Below are 14,107 nucleotides of genomic sequence, written 5' to 3' on the forward strand. Positions count from 1 at the left end.
ACCAAGCCCAGCTAAGGCCAGAGAAGGGCTTAGGGGCTCCCCCCCCCCCATGGGCAATTACCTATTGATTTCTCCACTCTTTATTGAATACCAACTTGTCAAACAAACACTCTGATGTCACTGTGAAGACAGTGTCCATTATTAGAACACGGTCCAAATTGTTGGGCTTCACTCAATAATATCGGCTGTACTTCATCAATGCCGAATTTAGAAGCAAGGGTAATTATGTGTAGATACCTCGAACAAAAGTGATCCAAATGGTTGAGTGTTCTTTTGTCACTCAGTGTGGCAATGGCTCTACTTGACACTGCAGCACAAATCTTGAGCGCAATGCAAATACAGCTAACCAATTGAATTTGTTGTGATTTTTAAGCTTGATACTTATTGTATTTTTGTTTTTGCTTCATTATACAATCTTTCCTCCTTCTCTTGAGCGACTTTTCCAAGCTCCTGCTCTGTGCAATCAAAATGCAGTCATGCCCAAATCTGCTTAGTGCATACAAACCAAGTTCTTATTTAGCACTTTTTTCAAGAGTGGAAATGGTTCAATCTGCCCCATAAAAACTAGCTCAAATGTGTCGCATTTCATGCAGCAGTCAGCTCCCATTGGAGTGTCTACTTTGAAATTATTGACTTGGAGGGAAAATCAGCTTTGATATTTGGAAAGGATTGTCTGGAGGCAGTGTGGCACAGTATGGACATTTATAGTATTTTCTTTTTTTTTAAAACAGAGACCAGCAAAGAGAAAGCAAGATGGGCCAAGGCAGAATTCATATTCAAGTTAAGAAGGCTGAGGCATTTATCAGGAAAGCGACAGGCAGACAGAGTTGCAAATTATAAATCTATCCACAGAAGCATACTGGAGAGTCCTGCATAAGAGCAGAAGAATAAAGCAGGAGTCAGTAGGAGGAGCCTAAATACTACCGGCTGATTGATGATTTGAAACTCTTGTGCGCCAAGGTAAGCAGTGTATATATTGAAGTGGGCGTGGCTGAGCATGGAGGAGTGCAGAGGCGAATGGAAAGCACAGAGAGCACACAGGTAAAACTCTCTAGCCAGATTATGAAAACATTCACCAAATTGTATTCATTCCTCCGGGCACGGGAAAACTAAACTGCGCAACAATTAAACGTGTTTGACAGACACACTCCGAGCATGAGGCATCACACTTAATTTATTCAGCATAACCTTTAGGGTGTCTGGCCCATTGTATGTTATTTACATGGAAGACAAGGCAAGATAAAAAAAAAAAAGGCTTTTGGAAGGATTTTGCAGTTAATGATGTGTTCACTTATTGGTGAGTGATAATGTCATATCGGGAACTAATTGCCTGGCCTGTTACCTCATTAAGCACAGCATGACATGGTGCCACGGGGCGCTGACTGCACACTTCCCTGCAATCACTCCTGACTCGATGCCTCCTTACATCCTCCACTCATAACTCGACGCTTTTGTTGCTATTTGATTGCTGGGATGGTAATATGAAAAGATGATGGCATTTAACGACCGGTTCAAAGATTTGATTTCTTGCTATTCTGACATTCAAGTCTATTCTCACTCCTGTCGATTTCTCAGGCATTGTTAATTTATCGCTGTACCTCTTTATCTCGCTTTCACACATATCTCTCCATCTCATTCTGAAGCATTTTATTTTTTGCGCATATGCTTCTGTTTGATTTCGGTTTTCCACCTTGCAAGTCACCTTTACTCTCCTGATCTGCAACGGTCGGCTCATCTCTGCCCTTCTCTCTCTCGCGCTCTCCCTCTCGCTCGCTCCATCTTTCCGGCCTCTCCACTGACTTGCCTCTGGGCCACACTGGGAATATGCTGATGGGGCAAACCGAGTTAAAGATAGATTATTTATCATTGCAGGGTGAGGAACAAAAAGGGAAATGGAAAAAGAGGTAGAAAAAAAAAGTGTGTGTAATTAATTATAGCCACCCTAAAGCAAATCTATGTGTAGGTATTATTTTCAACCCCTTAAGAGAGTTGCCTATTTTCAAATGTTTTACGATGCATCAGCACTATGGCTTTTGTTGAAATTGGATTTGAAACTCTTAACAGATACCCTGGAGCCTGAGCATCAAATAAAAAATTATTTAGTGTATGAATGGTAAATATTGATTATTGTTATTTATAAGCTGCTTTACGTTTAAAACATACTCACTTTTCAAAATGATTAAAAACACGTGTCACATTTGAAAGTAGACAGAGCAGATGATGTTTGCCTACTAGCTTGCACGCAAAGCCTTCCCCAATCCATTAAGCCTACTAACACTCTTCACTTTCTTTTCCAAAACCTATGACAAGGTTCTTTAATCCCAACAATGAATTGCAACAAGAGCATCTGGTTTCAAGAAAATGCCCAAAAAAACAAGAACGAGAAAAAATAAATATATATCCGCTATGTGCCCTTGGAGAATATCACTGTCAGTCAGTCATTTTATTTGACAGGGGTAATTTACTTCATTCGTGAATTGTTACCGGGGCCTGTCACAAAGCAGGAGAAAAGGGGAAAAATTGTTCGGTGACATTGAATTTGAATTTGGATAAGGCCCCCAAAAAAAAAAAACATTTTGCACATTGCCCCCGCTTGTCAGAGTTAAGGACGAATCACAGGTAGGGTTAATGGGATCTGTCTGTGTCAGGGCAGCATTAGAGCGTGAGAATAAGAGACGACGAAAGACTGATAAAATGTGGGGTGGAAGGTAAGGTGCTTGCTAGTAGAGGAGAGCAATGACGGAAGGAAGCACGAGTTAAGGCAGTGTGAGAGCGGAGTGTTTTCCTTTTTTTTTTTGCATGCAAGTCCAGGGGGCATGCTGGGCTAAATTTGGGGGATGTGACACATGGTGAAAAGAGTAATGCACCTTGACAGACTGGCACTCCACCGCCAGCTTGGCCAATGATGCTCTCTAAAGCTGAGTGATGTGTAGTGCAAGCAGCACCTGTGACACCAACTGCCACCCTGCAGAAGCCTCAACAACTCGCCACCTGTTAAAAATGCACTTGCTCGCGTCCCACTGCTGTTTTATCCATTCATTCATAAAATTCAGTTCATCCAATCTCATTGATATGGATGAGTTTAATTTAAAGGTTTTTTAAGCTGACACCGTTGCTGGAATAAAATAAGAACTTGCCTACTCCTTTTAGTGGAAACACATTATTGCAAACATTTGTTGTTACCAGACCGACTTTCAAAATTTATTGAAAAATATGTGTGATAGTATGAGGCAATCATACTGCATGTGGGTTCACGGTCATAGTCCTCAGAGGGAAACCATAAGTATGATGTGGCCTGATTTGAGAAATCGAATTTGACACCCCTGCTATAAGGCCTTTACCATAACTTGACCACTGGCACATCTAGAAATTTTCTCTTTGGGGGGGGGTAGCGGTTGAGAGCATGAAGTGGCCAAGGATATCTCAGGGTTGTTCACAAAAATAAAATACTCAATCCCCCAAAATTCTTAATAAAACACTGATAAACGTATCATGTAGAAAAAATTCGATTGTAAAATACGACTTCGGCAATTATCTGGCCTGCGACCTGGGAGTCCAAGCCTATTTCAGGGGGCATGTGGATTAGTGCCCCTGCCCCCCCCCCCCCCCCCCCCTCTAGCTACGCCAGTGACCTTGACCATACATGACCAAATTGCCAGTGTAAAATATGAAACTGACAATAAAAACTCATAAAATTTACAATATATGCAAATAGTGCCTGTTAAAAAAAAAAAAAAACATTTACAGACCGCACTGCCTTGCATTAAACAATCTATTTTCAAGCCATGTTCTTCCTCCTGCAATATTTCTTTCCCGGTCTGGCTGTTGCAAAGTCGACACTTTGTCTGGGGGGGGGACAAAATATGTGTCATGCATCACAGTGTTACAGATTCATCTGTTAAAGAATTGGTCTGGCTCCTTCCTTGAATGTCGCTGGGGAAATCCTGCAAACTCTATACGACATCAGTTTCCCCACTGTTATAAATAACGGCGACGACCTACATTGTTGACCGTGTAGATTGTGCATAATCATCGTGAAGATTGAATCCGAACAAATCATGAGTAAAGAAAATCATCATTCACCTTGTTATTTCCTCTTCTCTCAATGTCATGAAGAAATTACCCTACTCGATTGGAGCTTAAAACCCTTAAAAATAAACAAAATGAAGTGAGCATTTTTTTCAGCTGTACAAAAATGACTTATTCAGTAATATAGACCCAAAGTCAGACGAGCTTTTTCTCATACTCATGATATCCAATTCTAATAAAGCTTCTGGCTGTTCATCTCTCACTCTACTCACAAGTTAATTCACCTCTTGTGCTGTTTGTGTGACTTTGAACCTTACAAACTGTATTTGCTAGAGGCCGCTAAAAAAATAATGTGGTGAATACAACTTGGAGTGTGTATAAAAATGTACACTCATTTCCAAGGCAATCTAATTTATCTCTGACAAAAAACATGATGTTGTTTACAGACAATTTTACGGCCCAGCATGCCATTAAACAGAAACGCCAATTACATTACTGGCCTCGGTCGGGAGCACGAATGACACTCACTGAAGAGCGGATAAGATATAAGATCTTCACAGTTGTAATCTAATAAGTACATGTACCACAGAAAATTGGAGCCACTCTTCCAGAAGATACTTTCATTTTGTAAAAGATGCAGAGGAATGTGTTTCCAGCATGAGTGAATAAGCAAGATTTCGATCTTTATCACAATATGAATGCAAATTTCCAACCAGTGCAAACCCAAATGCTAAAAATTCCAATTGCACTAGTGTGGCAGTCTGCAAACGGGGGGTTACTTAATCTCTGAGTTAATGGCTTGCAAAGAGGCTGGGGAGGCTGCGGTCGGAGTCTTAATGGAAAAACCTTCGCTGCATTGTGCCTTGGTAATGGGAGGAGTTTATCTTGCCATGCAGAGGGATGCTATGAATGCTTCTCCACAAATTGATTGTATCCTCGCTTTCCCTCTATTTCATTCCGGAATCCGGATGTTTACGCTATTATCATAATATATTATTATACTCGTGAAATGTGTGAGAGCTTTAATTTTGCAAGCCATTCTCAGTTTGGTCATGTTTTCAGTTTCACTATCATTAAGGCGGTTTTACTGTTATTTCTTAATAGAGTAGACTCACTATATCATTTTTATACAGTCACACTCAATGACCCTATAGTTCGTCGTCAAACGCTTCGGATTTAATTACCGGATCATCTTAAAGATAATGTCACTGTGGAAAATTTGCAGACGAGGTCAACATAGCTCAGGGTGATTGTTCAGCCTTTATTATGTGGGCGTGATTGATTGATTTCTTCCTCCAGGCGGGTCTGACCACACTGATCCAGACAGGTCCACGTCAATCGACTTGTCTGGTGTTCCATCCCAAACACGTAATTATTAAAAATACTGTCATCACAAAGTAGTTTAATGTCTGAGTAAGGTGTTCGCAACAGAAATGAAAGGAAGCCTATCTAAACAAGAATCAGAATAAGGAAAGAGTTTTTTTGTTGTTGTTTTTGCATAATCCTGTTGACATTTTCTTTTTAAACTCACTCCATATAATCAAATTGGGCGGAGGTGTAAATGATAAATCTTGGAAAGATGACAACTCTGTCAAGAATTGCTTTACTTTTCCTTAATGCCAAAATAATTAGGGATGAGGACATTTTGTGTGCATCACTGCAGGAGTTTGCACAAACACAGCGGGACTCGCTAGAAAACTTCTGAATCTAATTAAATGTTTGGATTTCCTTTCTAAATGTATTAAGAACATTGGTCCTTCAGGAAATTGCACATGCTTTTTGCTATTTCCCCCAATGTAAAGAAATGAGTTTTCACTGGTCAGCAGGTCACTTGCGAGCATTTTGCCAGTGCAGTGAGCTCAGGAAGTGCTCACCTTTTCATTTTTAGCTTGGCAGCAGAGGGTAAAAACCCTGAGAGGATTGTGTTATCTATACATTCTTTCCAAAGTGGGAAATCAAAGAAGTCCTGCAAGGTCAATGTGGGAAATGCTTCTTCATTCTTTCCGGGTAAAAATGAAGAATTTAATTACTGGTCAATACTGCAGTTTTGGATCCTCAAATTCAATGACTCTTTTGCCTCATTGTTTTGACAGTACATTTCTGAATGCACACCAATGGTCACAACATTTGCACAATAAGTGAGATTCAGAACTGGGCTGTATGAAAATTGTCTGTACTGGAAGGCGTTAATTGGGTCGGGTAAATCAAAACAGTCCCAACTGAGATATTTGTGGAAAACTGGGTACTCCTTGGTCTGATTTTGGTGGGCACCAGGGACGGAGCTACGTAGTTGGTGCTGGCCATTGTCATTCTCTGGCTACCCCCCTTGTCAACCCAACACCTTGGGGAACTTTATTGCAGTGATTGGCTGTGAGATACCCAATTGGTGCATGAAATAGAAGAGGATTATGAGACAGTGGAATAAAGCAAAGCAATGGCAAAGAACATGACATTATCGAGTAAAGTAAGCTAAACATTGCCTTTTTCTTGCACTTATTCCTGCTAGATTGTGAGTGTGGTGGGCATTGTTCTAAATATGTGTGGATTTTATTCCATGAAACCATGACTGTTGATGGTATGATTTTAAAAAAAAAAAAATGACGCATACGAACATTTGCGACACGCACTCACTAAAAAAAATTCTGGCTACGCCCCTGGTCTACACAGCCAACCAAAAGGAGACATGGAAAAGGACAGATGTGACATCGGGGGCTCTGCAACTGCATCAGCCCTCAATGTTATGGGCGTTATGTGCTTTGAAAAAATCTCCAACAATCAATCTAAAATCCCATGTTTTTAAAAAGTCTCGGCATCTCGCTCTTAAACCTTAATTTCACCGCGTTTCATCCTGCCCTGTCTGTATAGTGCATGGTTGGGTTTGGTTCACTTTATTACCAAGGCTGACGCGTACTGCGACGCGCACGCACACACGATTTATTGTGTTCAAGTCAGTCAACGCGTTGAATTTAATTTCCGTTCCTTCAGCGAGTGGATTCTCATTTCATCCTTTGCCTTTATGTGTGTTGTGGACCTATCCATCCACAATTACAATATATTCGTCTGTGTTTTTATTACCACCGTGCGCGCACAATCCATACCTTTGGTTGTTGGTCTATTTGTCACCACGCCCCCCCCCCCTTACTCTCCCCCTTTCTCTCTCTCTCTTTCTCTTCCTCTCTCCCTTTCTTTCCCTCTCTCACCTGCTGCGCTGCGAAAGTGAGTGTCCAATGTATGACATGCACAGTCTGCATTCGACTGATGAGGATTTTAAGTGGATACGTCACAAACAAGGAATAGAGGAGAGGGAGGGACGGAGCAGAAGAGGAGAGTAAGCCATGTACGGAGAGCCAGTGAGAGAGGGGGCTATATTGACTCAAAGCTGGTCTTCATGCTCCTTAGTGTGTGTGAGAGAGAGGCAGACGTGAGAGCAATTAAGATGGAGTGCTGGCATAGATGAAGACTGCCCTGGGTATGTATTTGGTGGCTGTCTGTGTCCGTGCATGTGCCTCTGCGTATGTCTGATGCTCCGAGCGGATGAGTTTGTGGGCACACCAAGCTTCCAAGTGCTTATTGATGTCATTGCAAGCAGTGATGTGGGGCTGTCGTTACATAAACCCAATATGAAATCACTGAGGTAATGATATTGGATCATGGGCTCTTCATATTGCTGGAGGATTTCAATTTGTGGGATTTCAATTTGGTGACTTCCATGTGTGTTTGAATTAGTTTGGGTAGTCTGCTGTTTAAAATGCCACTTTACAACTAAGTTGTGGCTTTTGTGTAGCGCTATGACAAAGAGGCTTTGCAACAATCAGTTGAAGATGTTTGGATTAACAACAGTGATTGTTTTCCCACACTGGGGAAAAAAAGTCCTTTGAATTTGATGAATTTGAACATGTACGGACGGCTACATCGGTCACACATGGGTGAAATGTATTGTTTTGATTTTGAGCCAGAAAAAGGGGGAATTGTGTCAGTGAACACAATTTTAACCAAGTGAACCTTAAGCATCACCCCCACCAAATTTTCCTCTTAAAAAAAAGATGGCTTAGAGAGAGGATGGAAGCACAATTTTAATGGGTCGGAGCAGAATTCCTTCCATTTTAAAGACTAAGGCAAGCAACACAGAAAACCAAACTGCTAAACACAGACTCATTCGACAAAGTTGGTTGATAAATATTACTGCTGCAAATCATTTGCAAGTGAAATCAGTCAATGGTTTTCATAAACGTCGAACAAAAAGGAATAATTGTACCCACTGGGATATGTTGCGTTATTTTTTCTGGCCCATGGACTGTTACAGAGATTTCTGCATATTGGCGCCTAGGTGACAATTTACGGGCTAAGCTAAACACAATACTTGAGATCTCATCATGGGCAAAAAAATAGTGTCTCTTTCAGTGTTGATGAATTTATGAAATGTTTTTTTAAGCACTGATGATATACTCTACACTAGATTCAATTTATTACCATCCTCCATCCATTCAAGTGCATGCAGTGAGTTGTTGCTCTATTTAGGACAGAAATTTAGTCTTGTAAAGCTTGACAAGTATGCAAAATTGGTAAATGACAGAAGCATGCAATTTATAGGTGCAGGAAAGTGTGCTGATTTAAAAAATATGGCTTCCACTTTGGGCATTTTGGGACGATTAATATAGAAACCTCTTCTTCCACATAGCAGATGTCATTCAGGAAAGTTACTCTGTCTTTTTACATCTCTGCATAGTGAAGAGATCATGAGCTGCTTACAGAGATAGCAGAACTCTGTGAAACAGTGGAGGGCAATGAATTTTGCAAAGCGGCCACATGAGAAACTGGAATGACTACACTTTAAGAAAATTTAGAAAAAAGATTGTATTGATTCCAGAAGGATGCTATAGCCCAGTCAAAATCCCCAGTTTAGCCACTCCAGAATTCATTTGATATTCTAGAATATATTTATATATTATTTTCTCAGTCCCCCCTATAAATCATTCAAGCCGTCCTTTAGCCCCAGGAAAGAAAAAATCCTGGAGCCGTGCTTGCTTGGCTCAATAAATTTCTACTTTTAATATTGTCTGTCTTTAAAAGTATGAAATACACATTTAGAACAAAATTATTGGTGGTCATTGAAATACTATCTTTACACTTTGAAAATTATAACATGAATTTCATGGTTAAGACTCTAATCAAGATTCCCAAATATCCAGACAAACATGAAGTATAATATTATTGATAGTGAAGTATAATGACACAGTGAAACCATTGATTTGTGGACAGTATTATCAGGTCAAATTTTCTTGGTCCCTTTCCATCTGTGCAAAATAAAGTTGTTGCTAATATTAGCTTTTATTGTTGATAGAGGGGTAAAAAAAAGTTACTCAATATATTGAAAACATTGCTAAACTGGCAATACTGCAGGCACAAGTTGCAGCTTTTATTTTCCACTTGGCTAGCGTCCTCAGGTGTACCTAAAATAAGAGCATAACTTTCAAAATAAAAGTAACATGTATGACTTTGGCTTCATGATCATTGTGAGGGCCCATCCGAGACTTTAAAGAGTCAGAATGTGGCTGTGCGGGCTACGGGCACACCTCCTTGAAAGAATGCTAGGAAATGTCTCATTATCTATTGACCTATTCATTGAGCCTCATAGATCACTTTTCGATCATTATCAGGACTGTGACCCTCATTTGCTTTTATTGACTCATTACCCTGTTGAATCAGGCACTGTGCTCGTGACCAGAAACGTGCATACTTGCCATATGTTGAAGATATCAGTGATTTTATGTCACAAAAAAGATATTAAATGGAATAAAACTTTCACAATCGGCAAACGGTTTGTATCATCATCATGCGAGTATTAACCACCCATGTCGTGTTTACACGTCGGAGTTCATCACTTAAGTAGAAGAACCGAAACTGTAATCGCAAAATTTTAGTAAAGGGATGAAAGCATGAAGGAAAAAGATGCTCAAATTGCTCAGAGGGAACTAGGAAAATGATGACCTGATAGTAAATGGAGTTTGTTCGCAGTTATTATGCTTCATTTAGAGGTAAATCATGTTAATGACTCAGTTAGACTCTGAGCGGTATTATGTAAATATTGCTGGGGAGAGGCGCAGGAGTGCAGGGGAGAGAAAAATCTCAGGGGGTGATGTGACATCACATGTTCAGACTTTACAATGTTACATTGGAATATTCATCCAAAGCACAGACTCGGTGCACCGACATAAAGTGTGAGTCACACTTTATGAAGTGGCAAACGTTGTGGCAACTTGGCAAGTTCTATTTTGGCATTTGAGAGCTCCGATTCTCATGGACAGATGAAAAGTGAAACATATTTCTCTCTTTTTCTCCCCGTTGTCAGTGTGGAAGATGTGATGTGAATTCAAACGCAACGGGTGCTGTCCTACAAAGTCAGTTCCTATGAAAAGTTGAACACTCAGGAGGAAGACTTGTGTGTTGTTTTGTTTGTCTCCTCGAGGGCCGAGCCGCCGGTTGCTGTCTCCTCAACTTGTCTTCTTTTCCTTCTTTATCCCAGTCCCGTTCAGCAGCCCACATGAGCGTCTCCAAACCACCGCCGCCCCCTTCCGCCTCCCACCTGACCATCCCACCTTCCTCTACTTCCACGCCCTCTTCATCGGCCTCCTCCCCGTCGGCCCTGCCCCCTCCCTCGCCCGTCAAGATTTCTATGCAGGAGCACTTTGCCATCAACGTGTGCCCGGGTCCCATCCTCCCTATCCCGCAGATCTCAGACTTCTTCCCGCGTTTCCACGACTATCCCTGCACGCCGCCACCCCCGCGGGAGAAGAAGATCCTTAAGGAGGAGACTTTCAACGGTGAGATGGGCGGAGGCTTCAAAGATGGCGAGAGGCGGGGGGACAACGATGGAGACAGGGAGGAAGTAGCTGACTCCGATGATGACGACAGTAAGTTCCTTTAGAGTTTATGTCTGTGTTTGTTCATTTATATGGAAATCAAAGTGCATTGCAGCAGAAAAAGAACAGAGCCAGCGCTAAAACTTGAAAATGGAGAGTCATCTTTTTCCATTCAAGGCCAGTTTTTCCTCCGGAGAAAACAACATGTGCTCACAGTGTAATTTGGAGAAAAGTGCGCGCCCATGTCACTATAGATCCCTGCAGTGCAAAGTTGCTCCAGTCGCTGAAATTTCAATCTACAAGACGGGTCAATTCTTATTTGGCAACTTCATATTTTTGGGACTCACAGCTTTTGAGTGCGGCTGAGTCCCGTCAGTAATTGGTGTCGTCTTTGTTGTTTTCCAGCCTATTTGGGGACGTTGGAGTTCACCCTTCTCTTTGATCAGGAGAATAACTGTCTCCATTGCACCATTCACAAGGCAAAGGTAAGCGCAACTTTGATGTCTTCTAGAAATCCTCCCTGAAATGTATCACGCTTCATAGACACATTTATTTGGACCAAGGACACCAGCCTTACATACTGTAAACTGTCGCATGAGTAAGAATTATGTAAATCCGTTTTGAACGACTCCCTAGAGGTCACCACAATTGAGTCGAGGGGAGTCAGAAACAGTGGCACGGAATGGAAAGGCCCGGTAGCACTATTGTGATGTTTGCTGTCTTTTTCTGACCCTGTTGTTCGTGCGAAATGTTCAAGGGCGTGACGTCACATCCGACACTTCAGTACAGTTACGTGTGTTTTGTGTGCGTGTGTTCACAGGGACTGAAAGCCATGGATTCCAATGGGCTGGCTGATCCCTATGTCAAGCTTCATCTTCTTCCTGGGGCTAGCAAGGTCTCTACTCCAACATTACCTCAGTGGCTATCAATAACATGGGGTTACACCTTACGCAAACAAAAACGAAAAATACACAAGTGCGTTGACTTTTACAAATCTGGGCCATCTTTTCTGAGAAAAGGCTTTTCCCAAAGTGTCACAGAGCAGCGGGCTTATTTAGTGCGTCGTGTCGAGCCGCCGAGCAGGGAGCTTCGCGGTGGGCTCTTTCTTATTGCGCCTTGTTCAATACGCCGCTTTATCGAGCACAAACACGTTCTGCTCGGCTGCGCTGCTCTTGTTTTGTCTCCGGCTCAAGCTGGTGGGAAGATAAGGCATGCCACAACTTGCAGCCCCATGCTTTTGGCAACCTGTTGTTGGCCAGTTTAGCTCAAGGTGGTTATGAAGTGAGGCTGTGATAAGAGAGAGAGGGCATGCTGAGCCACGATAGGTCCAATGAGTCAGTTTTGGTGAGATCAAGATGCCAACCATCGCACAGTCTGGGGCGTCTTTTTGTCCCGCAGCCCTCTCCTGTGTCTGCTCCCGCATTGTTCCTAGTCTCGCCGCTCGCTTTCCACCATTATCGTCGTCTCTGTCTCACCATATCGCTGTGACCTTCTTTGACCTTGAAATATCAACTCAGAGAGGCGGGAAGGGAGAGGGAGGAAAGGAGGGGGGGTAAGAGAAGAGATGCGGAGTGAGGGGGGGGGACATAAAGGGAGGGCAGCAGCAGGTGGTTGTCATGGAAACAGAGAGGATTGTTACACGGCTCACGTCAACAGGCGAGTGTTGATGGGAGTAAAGCGGCGGGTAGGCGGGACGCTGGGAATGCGTCAATGAGGAGGTAAGTACCCGTGGCCCGTCATTAGTTTAATATCCACCAGACGGGGGCCACGTCACTTGACAAGTGGGAGCGCACACACGCTGAAGAGAGTATGACGGACGCGCTCGCCTACTCATGCCTGCGTTCAGTCGATGCATGTGAAGGAGGGACTTTAGCGGGAACGGAGGTGCACATGTTCCAACTCACAGTTTACTTCGCTCTCGTCATGCTGCATATGTTGTTTAAAGTTAACGCAGCATCTGCTCAAGAATGACTCGTCTCGGCTGTGGAGGATTTAGTCAAAGTCAGAGATTTGATTTTAAATGTACAACCCATTTTTTTAAATAGTTGATGAACATTTGGAAAAAGTTCTGAACTAAAGTATGTGGCACTGAATTCTGGAGATACAGCGGGGGTTTTTTGGTGTTCCAGATTTTTTGGATGATCAGGGGGAGTTCCCTCCTCCGCCGCTATACAAAAACTTGTTGATAAAGGGACAAATTATGATGGTTGTGACAAAAGTTTGTAATGGCTTGTGTTAGGTTATGCTCATTAGAATAATAAATATTGATACATTATCAATGATTATCAGAGTAAAACAAAGAAAATACAGTTCCGCTACAGACTAAGAAGAACAAGGTTGACGACGATACCTTTTGTCTACTCCAACCCACTCTTTCGCATTTGGAAATCGTATTGACAATGTGTCAAAACCAAGTCAACCCTTGTTTAATCACATCTCTAGGAAAGAGTAACTGAAGGAGAAAAGTGCAACAAGTAGACAATGGATGCATGCGGACAGATGGAGGGAACTGACTGAAAGTAAATGCGAACGGGCAGATGGAGGATGAAGATAAAACATTTAGAAACAAAGTTTTAAAAGACGGCTGATGATGAAGGCACTGACACAAGGGAAACTGAAATCGTGCTTATTGCATAACGTGGTGGTTTAGACTGAAACAATCAATCATAGTCAGTAAAACAAAACGTGACTTTTATAATAAATATGTTTTTGTTTTACTTTTCAACAAACAAAGATGAATAATGATGGGGTCCCTATTTTGTGGATGTGGGGACAAAAAGAGACAAAGAAGGGGAGAGGAAGGAGCTGTGGCTCTCGAGGCTCTCGCAACAGACTCACTGAGCAGACGATATAGCATGAAAGATGAGGTGTTTATCTTCGGCGCTGCAGACATGAGCAGGAGTAAGTGATGGAAGAGCATTCTGGCTTTTTGTAGCAGCTGCAGAAAGTGGTCATAGGGCAAGCAATTCTGGGACATGAGTATTACCCTGCACAATACCTCTAATGAAATATGAGACACCATTGTCCAGACTCAAATACTTACCATTTACAAAGTGTTGTTTCAACAACACAGGGCAGCAACTTGGGATTCAGCCTTGATAGGTTATCGTCGCAATTTTTCTTTTTCGGAGAGTATTACCAGATTAAGAACTAGTGTCTGCACGATACCACAGTTTGAACTTCCCTACATACAATACCTGTATTAAAGGTATTAAAGT

At 42.1% G+C, this 14,107-nt stretch overlaps 1 protein-coding gene across 3 annotated transcripts in view; it reads left to right on the forward strand.

The window, feature by feature from the left end:
• Positions 1-755: 755 nt before the first annotated feature.
• The window catches only part of doc2g (double C2-like domains, gamma), a 28,744-nt gene continuing 15,392 nt past the window's right edge, over positions 756-14,107 (forward strand). The window contains exons 1-5 of one of the 3 annotated variants that reach the window (XM_088373324.1): positions 756-780; positions 853-1,041; positions 10,553-10,940; positions 11,295-11,374; positions 11,710-11,784. In XM_088373324.1, coding sequence (XP_088229450.1) covers positions 1,018-1,041; positions 10,553-10,940; positions 11,295-11,374; positions 11,710-11,784 — 567 coding nt within the window. In that variant the 5' untranslated portion in view covers positions 756-780; positions 853-1,017. Of the gene's footprint in view, positions 781-852; positions 1,042-7,216; positions 7,499-9,179; positions 10,428-10,552; positions 10,941-11,294; positions 11,375-11,709; positions 11,785-14,107 lie in introns of those variants that run through there. The other 2 variants (XM_088373325.1, XM_088373326.1) reach the window with 2 other exon arrangements.

Source organism: Syngnathus floridae, chromosome 4 (genome assembly GCF_059516105.1).
Source record: "Syngnathus floridae isolate MCC-2025c chromosome 4, RoL_Sflo_1.0, whole genome shotgun sequence".
In the NCBI taxonomy this organism is placed as follows: Eukaryota; Metazoa; Chordata; class Actinopteri; order Syngnathiformes; family Syngnathidae; genus Syngnathus; species Syngnathus floridae.